This window comes from Mastomys coucha, unplaced genomic scaffold (genome assembly GCF_008632895.1).
Source record: "Mastomys coucha isolate ucsf_1 unplaced genomic scaffold, UCSF_Mcou_1 pScaffold23, whole genome shotgun sequence".
Classification (NCBI taxonomy): Eukaryota; Metazoa; Chordata; class Mammalia; order Rodentia; family Muridae; genus Mastomys; species Mastomys coucha.
The window spans coordinates 96,820,230-96,842,037 of record NW_022196906.1 but is presented as its reverse complement, the minus strand read 5'-3'; the positions used below and the strand labels follow the sequence as shown (position 1 = coordinate 96,842,037).

General features: G+C 43.9%; 1 protein-coding gene across 1 annotated transcript in view; it reads left to right on the top strand.

Annotated features, from left to right (window-relative positions):
• LOC116072362 (serotransferrin-like) overlaps positions 1-21,250 on the top strand; it is a 50,108-nt gene extending 28,858 nt beyond the window's left edge. Inside the window, 7 exon segments of the mRNA XM_031343794.1 lie at positions 4,124-4,381; positions 4,919-5,013; positions 7,473-7,550; positions 12,030-12,112; positions 17,741-17,877; positions 19,293-19,347; positions 20,080-21,250. Coding sequence (XP_031199654.1) covers positions 4,124-4,381; positions 4,919-5,013; positions 7,473-7,550; positions 12,030-12,112; positions 17,741-17,877; positions 19,293-19,347; positions 20,080-20,293 — 920 coding nt within the window. The 3' untranslated portion in view covers positions 20,294-21,250.
• Positions 21,251-21,808: the final 558 nt, after the last annotated feature.

Genomic DNA, 21,808 nt, shown 5'->3' with positions numbered 1-21,808 from the left:
GAGAGAGAGAGACAGAGACACAGAGACAGACAGAGAGACAGAGACAGAGAGATAGAGAGACAGAGAGAGAGAGACAGAGACAGAGACACAGAGACAGAGAGACAGAGACAGAGAGATAGAGAGACAGAGAGACAGAGACAGAGAGACAGAGAGACAGAGACAGAGAGAGAGAGAGAGAGACAGAGAGACAGAGAGAGAGAGAGAGAGAGAGTTAGAGAGAGACAGAGAGAGAGACAGAGAGAGAGAGAGAGAGAAACAGAATGAACACTGGGAATGGCACAAGTTTTTTTGAGATTTCAAAGCCTGCCCCAAGTGTTGCACCTCCTTAAAAAAAGCAATACCTCCTAATCCTTCCCAAACACTTCACCCAACTGGGGAACCAATCATTCAAATATGAGTCTATGGGGGCCATTCTCATTCAAACAACCCCATTGTGTGTGTGTGTGTGTGTGTGGAGAGAGAGAGAGAGAGAGAGAGAGAGAGAGAGAGAGAGAGAGAGAACTGAGAGAGACGACTCAGTAGTTCTGGGCACTTGCTGCTCTTGCAGGGGTGTGGCTTCCGTTCCTAGCACCTGCACTAGGCAGCTTGCAACCACCTGTAACTCAAACTCCATGGGATCCAACACCACCTTCTGGACTCTCTGGGTACTGCATCCACATGCACAAATTCATCTAGACACACATGCCCATAAGTACATGTATAATTAAAACAAAATATTCTAAAAAAAAAAAATTATTAAAAACCCGAGGAGGGGCCAGAGAAATGACTCAGCATTTGAGAGCATTTACAAACCTCAGCACTCACATGAGAGCCCACAACGTTCATACTCACACGTACAAACTCATACCCAGACACACATGTCTACACAGACATGCATAATTAAAATAAAATATTTAAAAATAACTCTAATTTCATTTCCAGAGGATCTAATGCCTCTTCTGACCTCTGTGGGTTTCTATACCCACAAATGGTACATACGTACGTGTGTGTTTGTGTGTGTGTGTGTGTGTGTGTGTGTGTGTGTGTGTATTTTAAGACAGGTTCTCATTTTATTCAAACTGGCCTCAAACTTGCAGTGCAGCTAATGATGACCTTGAACTCCTGATCCTCTGCCTTCATCTCCCAAGTCCTAGGATTACAGTGTCCTTTTTTTAATTTCTTAAGAAACCTTTATGCTGTCTTCCATAATGGCTGTACTAAGCTATATTCCACCAACAGTGTATCAGATTTCCCTTTCTTCTCACTATTGTTTGGTATATTTTGACTTTTTAATAATAGCTATCTTAATGAGTATAATGTAGTATCTCATAGCAGTTTTGGTTTTCATTTTCTTACTGGCTAAAGATGTTAAGTACATTTCATATTCTTCCTAATAATTTGCCACATGTGGGAAAATGTCTCTCTTGAGTCATTTTTTAAATATTTATTTTTATTTTGTGTGTGTATGTGCTTATATACGTATAGGTATACAACTTTCTTTCTACCACATGATGCCAACAATTTTTCATCTAATAATATTTAAACAACTTTTTATTTAGAAAGGATGATACAACAACATCTCACACTATATAGCCAAGGAATTTGCTATGTAGGTTAGGCTGTGTGGTGGTTTGAATGAGAATATCTCCAGAGACTCATACATTTGAATGCTCTGTCCCCAGTTGGTGAAACTGTTTGGGAAGGATTAGGAGGTGTGGTCTTGTTGGAGGAGGAGTGTCACTGGAGTGGGCTTTGAGGTTTTGAATACCCACACCAGGGCCAGTTTCTTATTCTCTGCCTCCAAATCAGGATGTAGGCTCTTAGCTACTGTGTCAGTGCCATGCCTGCCTGCTGCCACACTCCCTACCCTACTCGTGGACTCAGACTCTGAAATAGAAGCAAGCTTCCAATTAAATGCTTTCTTCTCTAAGTTGACTTGGTCATGGTGTTTTTTCACAGTAACAGAACAATAGCAACTATATATTTTATAGTCATTACAACCTACATATTTTAACTTCTAAATATCTCAGAAATTTGTACCCTCTATTTCACATTTTTAGTGTTTGTTTATTTGTTTATTTATTTATTTAATGTCTGTGAGCACACTGTAGCTGTCTTCAGACATACCATTAGAGAGCATCGGATCCCATTACAGATGCTTGTGAGCCACCACGTGGTTGCTGGGAATTGAACTTAGGACCTCTGGAAGAGCAGCCAATGCTCTTAACTACTGTGCTACCTCTCCAGCACCCTGATTCACACTTTTATCCTGTGTTAGACTCCAAGTATTTTTTTTTTTTTTGCCTAAATACTACAAGAGACTCCCATTGACCCCCCCCCCCAGCCTCAGTCTTTTCTCTCTCCAGTCATAGTTCTCCCTAGATCTGCCAATGATCCATGTCACCTTCAGCTTGTTGTTAGACTCTGAGTAAACTCTAGGTTCTTCAGCATAGCACATAAAACTTCTCCAGGTCTGATTCCTACAAACTTTTCCTGCTGATTTTCTGCCATTTTTGTTTAAACGGACAATCTAATCATTCTTTTAAGTAGTTTGTAATCAGCCACTTAGTATATGGCAATGAAAAGGCCAAATGGGTGGCCCAAAATGTGTTTCTTCTCACCTGCGGTCTGCTTTTGGAGGCTGTTTATAAATCTAAATCACATTGGGAACCTTCCAAACTCAAACTTTTTTTTTTTTTTTTTTTGGTTTTTTGAGACAGGGTTTCTCTGTATACCCCTGGTTGTCCTGGAACTCACTCTGTAGCCCAGGCTGGCCCTGAACTCAGAAATCTGCCTGCCTCTGCCTCCCAAGTGCTGGGATTAAAGGCCTGCGCCACCACCGCCTGGCTCCAAACTCAAACTTTAACATCTTTGTTTCATTTCCTACCGGATCACTCACAGCCACACTAGAGAGACAGGCAGAGTCTCATTTCCTCGCTTCCTGGTGCCTTTGGGAGTTGGGGTTTTATGTGACAATGTGACATTGTAACGAAGTGGTTTAGTCTTTAAGTGACATTGACTTTTCCTGTCATCTCTCAGTTAGACCTGTACTTTAAATACTTTAAAACAATGGCAGCTACTGAATGGCAGAGGCTACAAATGGCCCTCCAGGCTGGGCCACTTCTGACCCACAGATATATTTTTTGAATAATAATTTTTGATAATTGAAGCTTACATTTTTGAATGTTTTCGATTACACGCTGAAATCTTAAATAGAAGAGTTCCCATGAAGATCTTTTATAAATAAGTCCTCTTGAGAAACTGAAAAATGTTGTCTACTCCAGGCCTCTCAAATGGCCTACCTGGATGAGTAAGGCCTGCTTCCTTTGGGTGGGAACGATCAATCTATTGTCGACACCCCCACATCCTCCCGAACACTGATTTTCCTGATTGCTTTGCTGGGCGTGTAAATGCAGGACACAGAATTACTCACACGTTTCTCACACGTCTTTGGCTTTTACTCATGCTTCTGTTCCGTGTATCTTTTTCTGTTTTCTTTCTTTTTTTTTTTTTGTTTTTCGAGACAGGGTTTCTGTATGTAGCCCTGGCTGTCCTGGAACTCACTCCGTAGACCAGGCTGGCCTCGAACTCGGAACTCAGAAATCCGCCTGCCTCTGCCTCCCAAATGCTAGGATTAAAGGTGTGCGCCACCACCGCCGGGCTTTTTCTGTTTTCTTTAGTTGCTGGCATAGGGTAACGCATCTCCCAAGATTCAGTTCCATCTCTAGCTACTTTTCTCTGATCTCATAAAGGACTCGACGTGTCTTTGTGGATTCTCCATGACTCCATCACATCTCTGGTCACATTATGCTGTGGTAAAATCTCTCATAAGTTTCATCCCATGTAACGGTAGAGTAGAAATCCTCAAGTGAAGTTTTGCAGCCATTAATTTTGCTCAAATTCATCGTTCTTTCAAAAATCGAAGTGAAATGGAAGTAGAGGGGTGGGTTTGATCAAAAGCCATATTCACGTATGAGATTCTCCAAAGATTAAAAAAAAAAAAAAAAGTAAATGCAAGGAAAAAAATCCCACAAAGCCATACATGTCTCAAAGCATGACGGTAGGAATACACTAGCTAACTGGGTTGTAGAAACCAAAAGACTCCAACTCCCATCAGGCACTTGGCGGTCCCCACAGCTCGTAGCCGAGATACCTCCTAAGGAACTACCACTCCCGTGATGCTCCGCGCCCCGCCCGGCCTGGAGTCTAGGGCCACGTCTCTTTGGCGGTCCGGGAAGACCACACACCTCTTTCATGGCTTCCGCGACTACCCGGCGTGTTGGCGATGGCGCCGGGGGCGCCTTCCAGCCTTACCTCGACTCCTTGCGACAGGAGCTGCAGCAGAGGGATCCGACGATGGTCTCCGTGGCGGTGGCGTTACTGGCGGTGCTGCTGACGCTGGGTGAGGCGGCCGGCGTTCGCGGCGAGGGCAGGGTGGCTCGGCGCCGCAGGCCGGGGAGGCGGACGACTGGGTCCCTTCTTCTGCCACCCATCTTCCAGACCCGTGCAGTGTGGAAAGGGGACGCTGAAGTGAACTGGTTCTTGGGACAGGACTACTTACCTGAGGCGCCCCTATGCGCTTGAGCGCAGCGTGCTGCGGCCGCTATCGCTGGCTCCAACTTTTGAGTCACTTGTGTCTGAGCTGGGCTCTGGGCTACAGCGGTGCTAAGGTAGAGTAGAAATCCACCAATCGAATTTAGCAAGCCACTAATTTTTCCCAGATCCATCGTTCTGTGTACACTTGAAGTCATCCACATTTGGGATGAGGGAAATAGACGTGAAAAAGTTTACAGTCGATAGTGGCTGGCGCTCAGTGAGTTCCTCACAAAACTGACTCTAATCCGTAGGGCCATGAAAGTAGGCCAGATGATCGCGGTTTTTGTCGTAAATGCCTATTAATGTCTTTTGAAAGTGAAGGCTGCCTCTCTCTTCTCTGTAGTGTTCTGGAAGTTCATCTGGAGCCGAAAGAGCAGTCAAAGAGCTGTTCTCTTCGTTGGTCTCTGTGACTCTGGGAAGACGTTGCTGTTTGCCAGGGTAATGCTTTGATTTCCACCTCGGTTAGACTTAATAAGGATTGTTCTGGCATTTCTGTATTCCTGTCATCGTGCAGTTTATTTGGTACATCAAGTTTGGGACATGCTTTTGAAAATTTTTTTTCTTTTTAATTATATGTACATGTGTGGGTATGCACGCAGGAGTGCCTGTATCTGTAGAAGCCAGATGTGTCCGATTTTGTAGAGTTGGAGCTAAAAGCTGATGTGGGTGCTGGGAATTGAATTCAGGTCTCTTACAAGGGCAGGATGTGTTCTTATCCAGCTTAGTTGACTCTCCAGTCCTGGGAGTTAATTCTTGACTTACCTGGGAATACAAAAAGACTCTAGGAAAACCTGTAAACACACACACACACACACACAATGCTGTTAGAATACGTGATCTAGGGATGGGGAGGTGACTCAGTCTGTCTTCTTGCCTGGCAAAAAATGAGGGCCTAAGTTTGGATCCCTGGAACTTACATGAAAACCAGGTCCAGAGGTACTAGTCAGTAATCCCAGTGCTAAGGAGGGAGAGATACAACGAATCCCTGGAATTCCTTTGCTCACCCACCAACCTTGCTAGTTGGTGATCTCCAGGTTCATTGAGAGACCACAGCCTCACAAAAGGTGGATGGCTGGGTGGTGGTCCGAGTCTTTAAAGGCAGCACTTGGGAGGCAGATGCAGGCGGATCTCTTCAAGTTCGAGGCCAGCTTGGTCTGTAGAATGAGTTTCAGGACAGCCAGGGCCGCACAGAGAAACCCTGTGTCTAAAAAGAGCAAACGTAAATAAATAAATAAATAAATAAATAAATAAATAAATAAATAAATGAGGCAGAGATTGATTGAGGAAGGACACCCCCCCTCCCCGCCGCCGCCCCCAGCATCAGCCTTCAGCATACATACACGTGTTAAAAAATGCACTATCGGCCGGGCAGTGGTGGCACACACCTTTAATCCCAGCACTTGGGAGGCAGAGGCTGGTGGATTTCTGAGTTCAAGGCCAGCCTGGTCTACAGGGTGAGTTCCAGGGCAGCCAGGGATACACAGAGAAACCCTGTCCTGAAAAACAAAACAAAACAAAACAAACAAAAAATGCACTGTCAGAATGTAATGGTTATAGACATACATTCTTTTTTGTTTGTTTGTTTTTGATTTTTTCGAGACAGGGTTTTCCTGTATAGTCCTGGCTGTCCCGGAACTCACCCTGTAGACCAGGCTGGCCTTGAACTCAGAAATCCACCTGCCTCTGCCTCTCAAGTGCTGGCATTAAAGGTGTGTGCCACCACCGCCCGACTTTAGACATAGATTCTTAAGCGTAGCTTGCGTTCTTACTCTCTCTTTAATCTAAACAATCAATAAAGGATAAAGGAAGCCCAATAACTTTTGCTGATTTCTGTGACATATACTAGTCCCAGCATGGCCAGTTCTGAGCAATCCAGCATTATTGTAGTCATGACAAAAATTATCCTCCTTTGACAGTTTTAAGCTAATGAGGCTTCATAGACAGCTAGTGAGGCTCCCTTTACTACTATTTAGATTTATGTAGCCAGTATTTTTTAACCGAACATGTTTTACTATGGAGAATTTCCCCTCTTCCTTTGGAGGGTAATAATAATAATAATAATAATAATGATAATTACAACAGTAGTAGTGGTTATTATTATTACTATTATTTTTAATTTATTTATAACATGTAAGTACATTGTAGTTGTCTTCAGATACCCCAGAAGAGGGCATCAGATCTCATTCCTGGTAGTTGTGAGCCACCATGTGGTTGCTGGGATTTGAACTCAGGACCTTCAGAAGATCAGTCAGTGTTCTTAACCGCTGAGCCGTCTCACCAGCCCCCAATTATTATTATTTTTAATTGTGTGTGTGTGAGTGCTGGTACGTGTGTGTGCCCTGGCACATCTATGGAGGTCAGAGGACCAGAAGTGCTGGTCTTCTCTCATTGCTGTGCCAGGCTAGCTAGTATAAATTTCTGGAGATTGTTCTGCCTCCCTCCCATTTTCCCTGTAGAAGTACTGGGATTGTGAATGTGTGCACTACTAGATCTGGTTTTATGTGGGCTCAGAGGGGCTGAACTTAGGTCATTAAGGTTGTACAGCAGGTGTTTTATCCACTGAAACATCTCCCGAGTCCTTGTTTTGGGTGGTTAAAATGTTTACAGGTCAGGAATTTGGCCCCTTGCTGTTGTTTCAAAAAACAAAATAATAATAGTAATACTGAGCCCAGGATGCTCATGTCTGTTCACCAGCACTGCAAAAAGGAGGAATAAAGCTTGTAATTAATTATTCTACAAGTTAAAAATAAATCAGTATGATCCTTTTCAGCTGTTTCAAGTACCATTCATTTACTTGACCTTACTCTGCACAGAATTGAAATGTTATTCTTTGAATTGAATTTGGTGTTATTGTAATGTGCTTACCCTGACTCGTCCATCTTGTTTTCTTTTCACAGTTGCTAACTGGCCAGTACAGAGACACACAGACTTCTATTACCGATAGTTCTGCTGTATACAAAGTCAACAATAACAGGGTAAGAGGCATCTGTGGGCACTTTTCCTTACTGAGTTCTTTGGTCATGTCTGCTGCTGACTGAAAGTAACTCGGGGAGGGACGGAGTTAATCTGTTTACATTCCCAGGACGTAGTTCATTACTAAGGGGAATCAGGGCAGGGCCCTGGCAGCAGAAGCCATGCAGAGATGCTGCTTGCTGGCTCACTCTTTAGTTTACTTAGCTACATTTCTTTCTTTTTTTTTTTTTTAAAGACTTATTTATTATATGTAAATACACTGTTGCTGTCTTCAGACACACCAGAAGAGGGCATCCTATCTCATTACAGATGGTTGTGAGCCACCATGTGATTAGTCAGTGCCCTTAACCGCTGAACCATCTCTCCAGCCCGCTAGATTTCTTCATAGCCCCAGACCACCTGCCTAAATATGGCACCTCCCACTTTGGATTTGGACTCAAGAAAATGACCCCGTAGACATGCACACAGGCCAGTCTGATGGAGGCACTTCTGTTGAGGCTTCTCTTACATGGCTGTGAGCTGTGTCAAGTTGACAGAGCTTACTGGGGCACTGTGGCTTGCCAGGGAAGGACCTTGGCCGGAGCAGTCTGAAGATGTAGGTACCCTCTGTAGCTTGCTTTTATGGAGAACGTAGTCTGCATAGCAGATCTGCCCTTGGCAATATAGCTCACAGATTTAGTCCTGCCTACCATCTTGGTAACTTACGTACAGGGCTACAAGACATTTTACTTCTAGGTTCTGTCTGTCCAACATACTATGAGTTTCAGTGGGTACTGGGTCTTTTTCTGGTATAAGTGGGCAGTATGGAGACATAGGACAATTATTTGGTTAAAAGTAGTTGTCCTTTTCTGCCTCTGCTAGCCAGACTTTTCTTTGGAAGCCGTCCCATAGTTAGATTTTTATTAATCAGAGCCTTGGTAATGTCCAGTGTTGTTACAGTCTTTTGCTCTTAAGAGCATCGTGGTGATGGATATCTTTTGTGAGTTTGCCATCGTGTACCCCAGTTCGCTCATCTCCCAGTCCCCTCATATCCACCTTCACCCTTGCCCAAGATAAAAAACACACACACACAAACAAAAACCCCAAAGCATAGACTAATTCTTGTCGTGGAAGCTGTAGTGTGTCACTGTGTGTCCCACAGTTACCCCTCTGTTCACACATTTCACTTGCAAATGCTCATTGCAGTAAGTCATTGGTCTGGTTTGAGATTTCTGGCTTCTGTGACACCACATGATGGATGTCTTAATGACACTGTATCACATATTTCAAACATCCCCATGAAGAACCAGAGGAACGGCTTGTTGCTCATCTGTGTAGCTGCAGGGTACAGATGGTGACTGCCAAGCTGATTACAGTGACACCTGAGCTTTGGGGGAGTGAGGGGCGAGGGCTGGGTGGCCTATCAGGGATGGATGAATTAGAGTTTTGATTTTAGCGACCCTGTTCTTCCTCTTTCTGGTGCCTTCAGAATTATTGTCAGTAAATAAAAGGGTCAGCCATCTAACTTACTGGTTGATTGATTGATTTCAGACAGGGTCTCACTGTAGATCAGGCTGGCCTTGAACTCACAGAGATTCACCTCCCTCTGCCTCCCAAGTGTTGGAATTCAAGGTGAGTACTATTCCTGGTTCCAGATGGCTAAGCACCATCCCTGGTTAGTCTCCCTTTATAGTCTAAGCTGCCTTGGGGCCCAGGGTCCCTTCACTCCAGCCTCCCGTTGTTGTTTTAGAGATGTGCTGCAGCATCCCATCCAGCCCCTGCACCCTGTCAAACTCCAAGTCTTTTGATATTGACATTTTAACAGTTGACGAATTATTAATTTAGTGGATCCTTGTATCAGAGCTTCTGAAGGTAGTGATGCTACAGACCCAGGACAGTGTCCGTGTCAGGCATGTCAGGCATGCCAGTCACTGAACTGCACCCCCAGAGTTTTCTAATTGTGTGTTTGGAGTGGGGTCATGTGTGCCACAGCACCTGTGCAGAGGTCAGAGGACAGCTTGAGGGAATCACTTCTGTCCTTCTATCATGTGTGCTCCAAGGATCAAACAGATCCTTAGGCTCACTGGCAAGTGCTTCTACCTGCTGAGCTATGTCACTGGTCCTTAGCTCCAGATTTCTAAAGTGGAATGTTCAGGGTAGACTTCAGACCTGTGTATATATTACAGCTACTGCCCTGTGTGAATGTTCAGTATTCATGATGTGATTCGTCCAAACTGAGGGGTGCTGTTCCATGTCAACTACATGCCAGATCTGAAGACTTAGTATGAACAAGGAATAATGAACAGCTAATAATGTTTTGGGTTTTGTTTGCAGATTAATTGGGAGGCTGGAGAGATTGTATTAGGGTTCTCTAAAGGAACAGAGCTGATAAAATGAATCCATATAAATAAAATATATAATAGATCCCCATAAATATTATGTACACAGTGTATGTATATTACACAATTTGTTGGTGAGGACAGGCTACCCAAAAGGGCATAATGAATCTAGAGGGTTGTGTGCAGGCAGTATGCCGTACTGATTTTCTTCTGCAGACACCATGATCATGGTTGGTTGAGGATGAGGTCACTGTGAGAAATGCTGGATGGTTCTGATACATGAACCAGAGCACATCTGGTAATCTTGCTATCTCTGTAATAACATTTGTTCAATGAGGTCCTGGGGTGGTGACTAGCACCTATTACAATGTACAGTGAATTTGCCCAGTAGGGGAAGGGGAACTGGAACAAGATACTGACAAAGTTGAAACACATAAATTGTGTATTTAGTATACATTTAAATTAATGTATTAAGTTAATATAAATAAATATGCATTTAAAGAAATAAAACCAAAAGTAAAAATTATGGATGTTTCATTGCCGCGGACTGGCTGATCTGGGCCTCCCTCAACCCTTGGGAGAAACGGGGGTCCTAGTCAGGTCGACAAGGCGTAGGCGAAGAAATGATGGCAGAGACGACATATGAAGTATAAGATCTAAATAATTTCTTAGAAATGGCATCAGACTTTTACAGTCATTGCAAAAGAGAAATGGTAAATCTGGCAGCTCAATAGTTGAGGTACATCTGAGGCTATCTGAAACATACTGGGTCTGAAGCAGCAGCTATCTTCTCTGGACTGGTACTGCATCCTCCGGACCCAAGCGCTCTGGGCCCGGGGGAATGCGGATTGCATGAATCTGAGTCCTAGCCCATCTAAGTTCTAGTACTAGTCCTGCATGCAAGTCCAAGTCCTTCTTCTCCCAGTCCTTCTGCTAGACCTTCTCCTTGTCCTAGTCCAAGTCCTAATACAAAGTGGAAAGTAGGCTTAAGTAGCATACAGCAAGCAGGGCTGATGTCAAGAGTCATGTAGGCAGGTGGGGGTTACAGCAGGGGACGCAAGTATGCAAGTGACCTCCACACCAAGGTCAGCAGGGTCTGGTAGCTAGGTGTGAAGCAGGAGGAAGAGGAGTAGAGCCCTCCCTGTTGAGGTATTTAGGTATTCCTATGCTAATTCTCTGGTTCTAGCTGGAGGCAAAGGCCAGGAGACAATGCCCAATCTTCACCGTTTACGAATCATTTCTTGGGGTACCTTTATGCCTAATTATGAGGCCGTGTTGATGATTGGAAAGACTGATCTGGAACATGTCTGAGTTAGGGGATACCAGCGACTAGTCTGAAATCCAGGAGGCACAGAACCCCTTTTGGGGTCTTATTGCCTCTATGCTTTATCAGGATTTTATCCCCGATATTTTGGATGTGACTGGAGTAGACGAGTGTGCGTAGCATTTCATAATTCAAGAAGATTTAGAATCCCATTAATTGTAATAATACTATAACTTTACATTATTTGTGAATATGTACTAATTTTCATATGGCCTGTTTATACTCACATTGTGGATAGACCATGCTTCTGTGATTTCTTCAGACAGTAAAGGTTACCATTCTCTTAAAAAATGTTTGTTGCTGGGCATGGTGGTACAGGCCTTTGATGCCAGCACTTAGGAGGCAGAGGCAGGTAATCTCTTTGAGTTCAAAGCTAGCCTGGTCTATAAAGTGAGTCCAGGACAGCCAGGGCTGCACAGAGAAACCTTGTCTTGAAAAACAAACCGGCCAATCAAACAACCCCTTTATTAACAGTGCAATGTTACGCGTCTTCCATAATTTTACAATGCATTGTTCTCTTATAATTCATGTCAGGAACTATGCTTACTGTCTCACTGCCAGAGCTTCAGACATGGCTGTAGTTAGTTTGTGCATGTTGGGTGTGTGGTGTGTGTGTATGTGAGCACAGATGTGTGAAGGCCAGAGGTCAAACCTCTACCCTTCATCGGTGTTTACTATTAGTATATCCTCTACAGACCTCCATCTGACTTGCTGCCTGCAGCAAACATTTGCTTGATTCATTAGCTCAGCTCCAGTGTGCTGATCTGAAGGTGAAGATCTATCTTGTGAACCTGGAACTGGACCTAATGGTGATTTGATGTCACTCTTGCTGTCCTCAGGGTAACAGCCTGACTTTGATTGACCTCCCCGGGCATGAGAGCTTGAGGCTTCAGTTCTTAGATCGCTTTAAGTCTTCAGCCAGGTAAGTTAGGGATGAAATGACATGGGTTCGTTTAAGTCTGTACTGTGTCCATACACACACTCACACTCTCTCCTCGGCTAAGGTTTTGACACTGTGGTGTTTTGGGGTGCACCTTGAAGTGGCCATTTCTGAGGTGCTAGGATTCTGAAGACTTGGGAGCCTGCTTAAGGAATGCTTTTCAGATTGCTCAGGCAGTGTGTTACTCTGTTAGCATGATCAAACTCCATGGTAACCCTAAAGACACCTTTTTAAAAACTTTGTGTTAACTTTCAACTATGTGGATGTGGGGCAGGGTATGTGCACTCATGTGCAGGTACAGCATAGGCCAGAGGAGGAAGGTGTTGGATCCTCTGGAGCTGGGGTTGCAATCAGTTGTGAACTTCATAATGTGGGTGTTGGCATCTGAACTCAGCGTCTCTGCAAGAGCAGAATATCTGAACTGAACTGTTGAGCCGTCTCTCTAGCCTCTGTCTCTGAAGATAGATTTAACAACTTAAGGCTGTTACAGTCTGGAAATGGAATTTTTAAGGCTAGGATGGATCTCAGAAGATACTAAACTCAAAACATTAATCATACCCTTTTTGGTTTTCTTTTGATTTGATAAGGTGGCAGGATCTCGCCGGGTGGTGGTGCCGCACACCTTTAATCCCAGCACTTGGGAGGCAGAGGCAGGCAGATTTCTGAGTTCGAGGCCAGCCTGGTCTACAGAGTGAGTTCCAGGACAGCCAGGTCTACAGAGAAACCCTGTCTTGAAAAACCAAAAAAAAAAAAAAAAAAAAAAGGTGGCAGTCTCTCTAGCCCATGTATCCCAGGCTGGCCCTGAACTGTAAGTTTTTTCTGTCCCAGCCTCCTGGCTTATGTAAGCTAAGTGGCTTTTCCTTCCTGCTTGCCTCCTTGGTTTTGACTTTTCGAGAGAGAGTCTCTTGTACTGCAGTTGACCTTAAACTTGCTATGTAGCCAAACAAGGATAACTTTGAATTTGCAAGCGCTGGGATTACAGATGTGGGTCCATACCACACATAGCAAGTAAGTCTTCCTTTCCTCTTAACTTCTTTTCATCTTTCTTTTCTTCTCTCTTTTTTTTTGGTCATCAATAAGAAATTCCCTTGTGTATTTTTTTTTATTTGTTTTGTTTTTAGCATAGAAATGTTATAAATGCTAGCATTGTCCAAAAAAATATAAAAGGTTTATTCCCAATTGTCTTGAAGTTGAGCTGCTGGGAATTGACCAAAAAAAGCTTTGGCTCTACTGGGCTTTATGTCCTGTGTTTGTATTAGAGATCGCATGCAAATGAAAATGGAAAGCCCGCCAGTGCCTGATTCTGCCCCATTTTTCTACTCAGAATCAAGCCTTTTGACCCCACGGGGACGAATCTAACATTCAGAGTTACTGATGAAGTCAGGACAAAGGGGTTTATTGTTTGCTTTGCTTTGTTATAGAATGAAACATTTCTCTCATAGTAGATTCTTTTGGGGGTCAGGGTTTGAGATAGGGTTTCTCTGTGTAGCCCTGGCTATCCTAGAACTCCTTTAGTAGATCAGGCTAGCCTCCAACTCAGAGATCTGCCTGCTACTGCCTCCTGCCTCCTGTGTCCTGACACTGAAGGTGTGCTCTACCATGCCCTGCTCTCAGCATAGATTCTTAAGCATGTTCTTCAGGCATGCTAGCTGGAGTTCTTTGGCATAACTGCTACTTGTTTGCATGCTAGCACGCAGCTGGTATCCTCAGAAAGGCCAGCTAGAGAGGCCTGGCTTGAGTCCTGTGAAGCACGAATAGCTGTACTCTGAAAGTGCAGATCTCAAGTCCTGGGTCTGGACCAGATGTTGACCAGAGTCTGTGGATCAGAAGTCCTGTGAAGCAGAGGAGAGTGCCACAGTGCCATGTGGAACAATGAGCTCTCCTCACCCCTACTGTAGTGGTCTGCTCTTGCAAGCAGCTTTGTAGCTAATAGTTTGCTGGGTGCTTTTGCACTGGTAGATTTGGAGCTGTCCACTTCATAGGAACAACTGTATAGAGACCTTCCTTATTTACCTCCCTTGTATAACCCAGCCAAAGGCTAGAGGCTGCTTGGCGGCCCAGCATGGCTGTTCTTAAATCACGCTAAATTGATACCTCAAGAAAGAACTATTTTTAGTGTAAGTCCTCGTGTCATTGATTTTTAAATTCTTTCCTAAAATTTGTATGCTATAGTTTTAAATGCTTCATGTTTGCTATCTAACATTGATAAAAAGTAGGGTAAATTTGTATGATATATTTCAATGATGTGAAGACATATTTTGATAACTGAATGTGGAAAGCATCTTGGAGATGAAGCTGTGAAGGTTTATCTGGCAGTCCTGTGACTGAGGTATTACTGTTTCTTTTTGACTGGCATTTGAACCTCCTTTTTGTCGAACATGTCTAGACATAGATTTTGTCATTGCTTCTTGCCACAAGTGGATGGTGTTGAGCAATCTATCATAGATGAGAATGTGATTTTTATCCCTCAGACAATTGAGACATACCTAAAACTGCTTAATTTGGCCATAATTGGATGTCCTTTTCTCCTTTTCCTTCTTATTGGGCATTGTTGGCACACACTATTTAGGGGAGGCAGGGGGATGGCAACTTGCGATCTGCCTAAGCTGTCTAGTCAGAGTGTCTCAAGAACAGCTTTTTTTTTCTTTTTCCATTGTCACTTGCAAATATTTTAGAGTTTGTAGTATAAGTACACTGTTTTCCAAGTATTTTGGATAAGTAGAATATTCAGCATATAAAGATAAAACTAAGTTAACAGACTTCATTCAGTCTGTTAAAAAAGAAAAGAGAAAAAAGAAAACACTTTTACTATGGTATATGACATTTTTCTTTTTAAGATTTCTTTTTAAAATTTGGGTGCATGTCCCCGTTCGTGCATGGTGTTCGTGCATGGTGCAGGTACTCAAAGGACCTGAACATGGTGCTGGATCCCCTGGACTGGTGTTACACCAGTACTGAGCTGTCTGATGTGGGTGCTAAGAACCTAACCTGGGTCCTCTCCAAGAGCAACAAGTACTCTTCCCATGACCCCCAATGTGACATTTAAAAAATCCTTCCTAAATTCATGACCTAAGATTGTTTTTCCATGTACTGATTTAAAAGTATATTATCTTTTTCTTTCTGTGAATTCCTGCCCCATTTTAAAAAATAAAAAACAGTATCTAACCAGGACCCATTTCTTTTTCATGAGCCATAATAAGCACGGTTCCTCAGACTTTTGTGTTGTTTTCAGTATGCACCTCTGTAACTGCCAGTGGTCCCTACTTTTTCTTACACCCAGTGGTTCCTTAATTGGACCTGATGTTTGTGATTTCCTTGCTCTTTGCCAAATTCTACACCTTCCAGATTCTGTTTTTCTCAGTGTATCTGCTAGAAATGTTTCTAGAGGATGAGTGTGTCATGAAGTTGCTGGCTGTCTTTCACTTAAAGCTACCTTTATTTGGCCCTCTATTATTTTTTTTTCCCATGGTCCTTGGTTTTAGCTGCATGTGAGGTCCTGGGTAGCGGCTCTTCCAGTGATCCCACGGAGACTGCCGACTACACATCTGCTCTTACAGAGTGCTATTGCCAGTGGAACTGTCATTTCCCTATGAGTCATCTGTCTTTGGATTTGTGGTGTTTAGAATTCAAGTATACCACCCAATACAGAAGGGTGTTATCTGTTAAGTGCAGGGGCTAACAGGCGCTGGTGGGCAGCTGGACCAACCACCCTGCGCAAAGCATGCCACTCAAGGGGGGTCTAATGGAGACTAGCTGGAAAGTAATTTCAGAGAAACTGAAACCTGGTCTCCATGCCTCGCAGCTACAAGGCACAAGTGGACATTGTACAGGTATAAGCCCCACGTGAAAGATTAGCATAAACGTCAGACCAGGTTCATCAAACTCTGTGATTGCAAAAAAATGGCACTGCCTGCTGCCTCACTTGTCACAGCATGGGCCCTTCTCTCTGCCTTAGCTCTTCCATAGTTTACCTAACACAGCCTTCTCTCTCTTGAGTGTTGTGTTAGCCCCTCAGATTCACTGCCTAGTTTGCTGTGTTCTCTTCAGCTGAGAGAATCTCTGCTTAGTTTCCACTACGTTGCTAATTTTATTTACTATTTTTATAGTGTGTTCTTTTTAAAATACCCTTTAAATCTCCACCTTTTTATTTGCTTCTAGTATTATTCTCTAAAATAATTTTAAACATATATTATGACTTTTTTGTTGTTTCCATGTAGCTCAGCCTGACCTTCAACTCACTGTTCAACCAGAAATGAACTTGAGTTTTTGATCTCCTACCTCTGCCTCCTCAGTGCTAGGATTCCAGGTGATCACTTTGGTTTTTTGCTGGCTGGGATGGGATATAATGCTGTGTCTACTATGTAAGCACTCTGCTAACTGAGCTACATGTCCAGCCCATAAACATGTGCTTTGTAGATTGCTCTAAACTCCAGTTTTGGGGGTGCTGGCTAATCTCCCTTATAATTGCACATTTTCATCTATGTGTTGATCCAGAACCCTTCCTTTAAGAGAATGGGTGTCACTGATGCAGTTGGTGGTCTTTGCTACTGTAGGATATGAGAGACCAACTCCACACAGCTATTTTCATTTGTTAGCACCATCGGGGTTTGATGAGTATGATCCAATTTTTTTTTTTTCTTTTTCGAGACAGGGTTTCTCTGTATAGCTCTGGCTGTCCTGGAACTCACTCTGTAGTCCAGACTGGCCTCGAACTCAGAAATTCGCCTGCCTCTGCCTCCCAAGTGCTAGGATTAAAGGCGTGTGCCAGCCTGGTGGTCCAATTTTTATGCAATCTTTTGCTTAGGGCTCTTATTCCAAGGATAGTGTCCACTTATGCCCCATAGCTGTAGCCATTGGAGACCAGGTGTTTTAATTCCTTTAAAATTATTTTCTAACCACAGCCTCCATTACACTGCCTTTGAGTTGGAGGGGTTGTGTAAGGTGTTTTGTCCAGCTGCCCAGGCCCTGTTAGCCATCGCACATTCTGTCCACCTGGGCTTCAAACCCATGACCTCTAGGACCTGTTGTCTGCGGTTCCCCTGCATCACATCTAGTACTTGAGGGTTTCACTGCTGTTGTCTGAGGTCAGGTCCCACATAGTCACCATTGAGTTCCCTCCCAAGAGTGTTGTGTCTTCCACTCAGGCACCAGCAGTCTGCATGGCACGAGCTTCACAGAGCAGTGTGCCCTCATCCCTTCCTCTCTGACCTGGCTTCCCCCTTTCACCCCTGCCTGTGTGTTCTTCCTGAGCTGTGTTTTAATATATGTACATGCAGGGTACTCCCTTTCCCTACAGTCTGCCGGCTTTTGTTTGTTTTGTCTACACAACTTTACAGCTTGCTTTAGTCTCCCGCTTTGTTCTGCCATTGTGGGTACATTCTGCCCTGGTGTTCATCACATAGATCTGTCAGGTGGTTTTCTGGCCCTTCTTGTGTCCTTTTAGCATCTTCATGTTTTGTTTTTGTCTTGTTTTTTACTTAAATCAAAGCATGTGTGCGTGTATGCATGTGTACTGCGATGGAGGGCTGAGTGGAGAAACCAGGGACCTGTTTTGTGACTTTGCTTGCTGTTGTGTGCTCATGTGTCCCTTCCCTTTAACCGTCCCTGCAGGGCTGTGGTGTTCGTGGTGGACAGTGCAGCGTTCCAGCGAGAGGTGAAAGATGTGGCCGAGTTTCTGTACCAGGTCCTCATTGACAGCATGGCTCTGAAGAATACACCATCCTTCTTAGTAGCCTGCAATAAGCAAGGTGCTTCCTGGCAGAGGCAGCGGACCGTTCGGGGCTTGCTATTGGGAATCAGTTCATTTACCTGCAGTTATTTCTGAGCATGGGGCAGGGGCTGGAATTAAGCATTAGTTAAGGGATTAAATCTGAAAGTCTGTTTCTATCACTTTCCTGGTCTTTTACCAGGTTGTCCCAAGGACTGGCAGCTGAGGGCTCTGTTGATATTATATCCTTTTTCATGATACAGTGTTTTTTAAAGATCATAAATTATCTTACCTTACCAAATGCTAATCTGTGAGGCCTTGTTCTGGGGAGATTATTGGGCCTCTCCTTCTAGACAGGCTGCACCACTGCTTCCCTTACCCCCAGCACTCACACTCGGGTTAGCTGGGCTTCAGCACTGTGGCCAGGCCAAGTAACATACAGGAGTTGGTCCTTTGGAACTCTTTCACGGCTACATTTCTTAGGAGCCTGAAGCATTTTTCAGCAGTGTTTTTTTGTTGTTGTCTTTGTTTTTTTTTTTTAAATCGTAATACCTAATGAATGGTGCAGCTCCTTTTTTGTTTTTTTGTTTTTTGTTTGTTTTGTTTTAGTTTTAGTTTTTGTTTTTGGATTCTCTGTTCCAGTCCTGGCTGTCCTGGAACTCACTCTGTAGACCAGGCTGGCCTCGAACTCAGAAATCTGCCTGCCCCTGCCTCCCAAGTGCTGGGATTAAAGGCATGCGCCACCATTGCCTGGCTCTTAACATCTCTTTTAAAAACATTTTTATGTGTGTGGGTGTTTTGTGTGTGGGGGTGGAGAGAAGGGTGTTGAACCTCAGGCATACTTGGTGCCTGAGAAGATTAGAAGAGGGCTTTGGATCCACTGGGACATTTGTGAGTTGCCATGGGGTGTTGGGACTTGAACCCTAGTCCTCTGGAAGAACAGCCTCTGTAAGCACTGAGCAGTCTCTAGCCCCAGCCAGCATCTTTTATTTTGTATGAGGAGAGCAGTCAGTACTGATTTGGCCTGGGCTTTGTGCCCTCCTGGGCTCATTGGCTGTGTACCAGGTTTCTCTTTAAAGGGTTGATGTGGTGTTGTGTATTGAAATTTCTCATCAAATGTCAGTAATGGTGCGTGTATGCTTGCTTTCTTTAAATGGACTAGACAGGTTAAGTATTGAAGGTCTTGTAAGGTGTGGAAAACTTAAGCTTAATTAGTTTTAGGGTCACTAGCACTAAAACTATATTTTGTTGTATTTTATGTTTTAAAGTATTTTTCAAAAACCTGCAAATACAGCATTTACTTTGACAGAAAGAAATAATGATAAAAAGTGTTTTAACAAAGGAATGGGGGGTGAACTTGTTGGTATAAATAGGAATTTTCTTTTTTGTGCTAGAAAGCCAGGGAGAAGACACATTCTGGTTTAAACTAGAATAATGCCCTTTATTCCTTCACAGATATCGCAATGGCAAAATCAGCGAAGTTAATTCAGCAGCAGCTTGAAAAGGAACTGTAAGTGGGAATGTGCTCCTTGTAGAGTCCTGACGTGCCGGGCTTGATGGGCTGAGTCATGCACAGCTTAGGATCTAATGACGATCAAAGTTATAGTTGGGGTAGTATAGAATATGTGCTAAAGGAATTAATAGAATTATAAAAGACATGGGGTGTTTATAGTTATTTAAGGTTTTCATGAATGCTGGAAAGGTGTGTGACACCATGCTCTGCTTGTAATTTTAGTCGGATGAAGTATTTATAAAGTGTAGTTCCTGGCAGGTAGTTAGCCAGCATGCTGCCTATGCACTGTACAGGGCCAGCAGCTGGCAGCAAAGTGACTTCGTTTGGGAAGGTTTTCCTACTTACAGATAAATGGGACAGATGAGACTTTAAAGCTTGTGGATGTATGAGCTTCATATCCAAGAAGACTCATAATAAAAAAATAAGGTCCCTATCTACCCCTTCCGAAATACAGCATACATTTACAACTACTTTCAGTGGGGCCGTTCAGGAGATCTTACAAGTAGGTATAGGCTTCAAAGAGCTGGTGTGACAAGGGGCTTCTAACCCACTGGTGTCTAGCTAACATGGGTTGGACCCATCTCATCCCTGTCTGTCTGAAACAGTGATCCATGGATATAAGGGACAAGCTAGCAGTGTCACTACTGACGGGTGTTTGTTCCATCAGATTTATAGGAACTGATAGGAATTTGTGGCTTTGTTGTGTCTGACTTGTCCCTTTGCCCCCAGCAACACCTTACGAGTCACCCGGTCTGCTGCTCCCAGCACACTGGACAGTTCCAGTATTGCTCCTGCTCAGTTGGGAAAGAAAGGCAAAGAATTTGAATTTTCCCAGTTGCCCCTCAAAGTGGAGTTCCTGGAGTGTAGTGCCAAGGGTGGACGAGGGGACGCTGGCTCTGCTGACATCCAGGACTTGGAGAAGTGGCTGGCCAAGATCGCGTGAGGAGCATCAAACCTTGGCCATGTGAGACTGACTCGCAGTTTGGGAAAGGCTGTGGCGGTGTGGACTTATAAAGAGGGGGCATGTTATGGTTTGTAGCATTTCTTGAGTTCTTGAAACAATTATACCAGCTTGAGAGTTTCCCTCCCCGTCAGCTCCTTTCTCAACTTTTTACTTAATTCCCATATTCTTTTCCCCTTTGTTAGGTATTAGGTGTAGTACTTTGTTTGTGTGAGACATAACAGAGAGAGCATCACCACGAGAGTAGAGAATCATCTGAGAAGCCCTTGTCTCCTGCATCTCTGCTTTGGTTCCTTTTCCTGGGACCAGATCTGCCTGTTTATGGAATAAGTTCATTTCCAGTTGCCCCTAGTGTTCAGTTCTTAGTGAAGTCTGGGATGTGAAGGTATTTTCAGTGAGGACAGCTTCAAGCCAGAGGATGCAGCTGACAGTGTGTTCTTCATGGGCGGCGCAGTGACCTGCTTCCACACCACTCATGGTTCAAAAGCTGCTGGAGCCCCGAAGAGTCACCCTCATAAGGTGGCTCTAAGAGCCAAATCCCCAGACACTCGTGGGTTAGTGTGTTCTAGAGACTCCACTGGGGAGAGCTGGGAGACAGCGCACTGCTGCCCAGGTGTGCGTGGACCCAGGCTGTCCCTTGTGCTACCTGATCAATTCCTGTTGTGTTACCCCAGCTAGAGTGCTGTGAACAATACAGACTGAAGATATCCACTGTGCATCTTAAATACATATTCATTCATGTTTTAAAAAAAGTTGCCTTTTTAAAGTGATGCTGTCCTCAACATTTGTGTTCTTACTGCTTTTATAAATAACTGGAATCATTGATAAGTAACTATTGAAAACATTAAGTCAAATGATGAGCACAAGTGGGAACCTGAGCTGGAATTCAAGCCCAGCTCCAGGTTACTGAGATGATAAAGATCACTGCATATCTACAGACTCTTCGTCTCATCTCTCACTCGGAGTCAGGCTTCACTGAAGCCTCACTAAAGAGACAGACAGAGCACTGACTCAGGTGCAGTACTCAGGGAGCATGTGCAGGAGCATCTGGGCTAGCCTTGACCAGTGAGAGGGACAGGATAGACACGTGGGCGTCCTCTGGGCAGCCCCTCCCAAGCCTCAGACCACGATTCCTATCATAAGTACTCGGCTCCCCAGCCCTAAAATATCTACTGGCCTTGCTTACGGTGTGTGAGACAGATATAGCACAGGACAGATAAGTCACGAGATGGCCATCAGTTCTCCCTGGGAAGCAGCATTGCTGCTGGGATTCTTCTTGCCCTTTGCACACTGCTGTTCATGTTAGTCACAGACAAATGGGAAGAGCACGATGAAGGACGTTCACATCAAAGTAGGTGCTCATGAAAAAAAACCTTTCAGTTAGAAATTGTTCACTTACCTTCCTTTTTTTCTGGATAATAAAGTGATGTTACTTAGTCGGAGAATCAGTACATCACAAAAGTGATAAGGATGAAGAGCAAGGATAAATGTTATTTA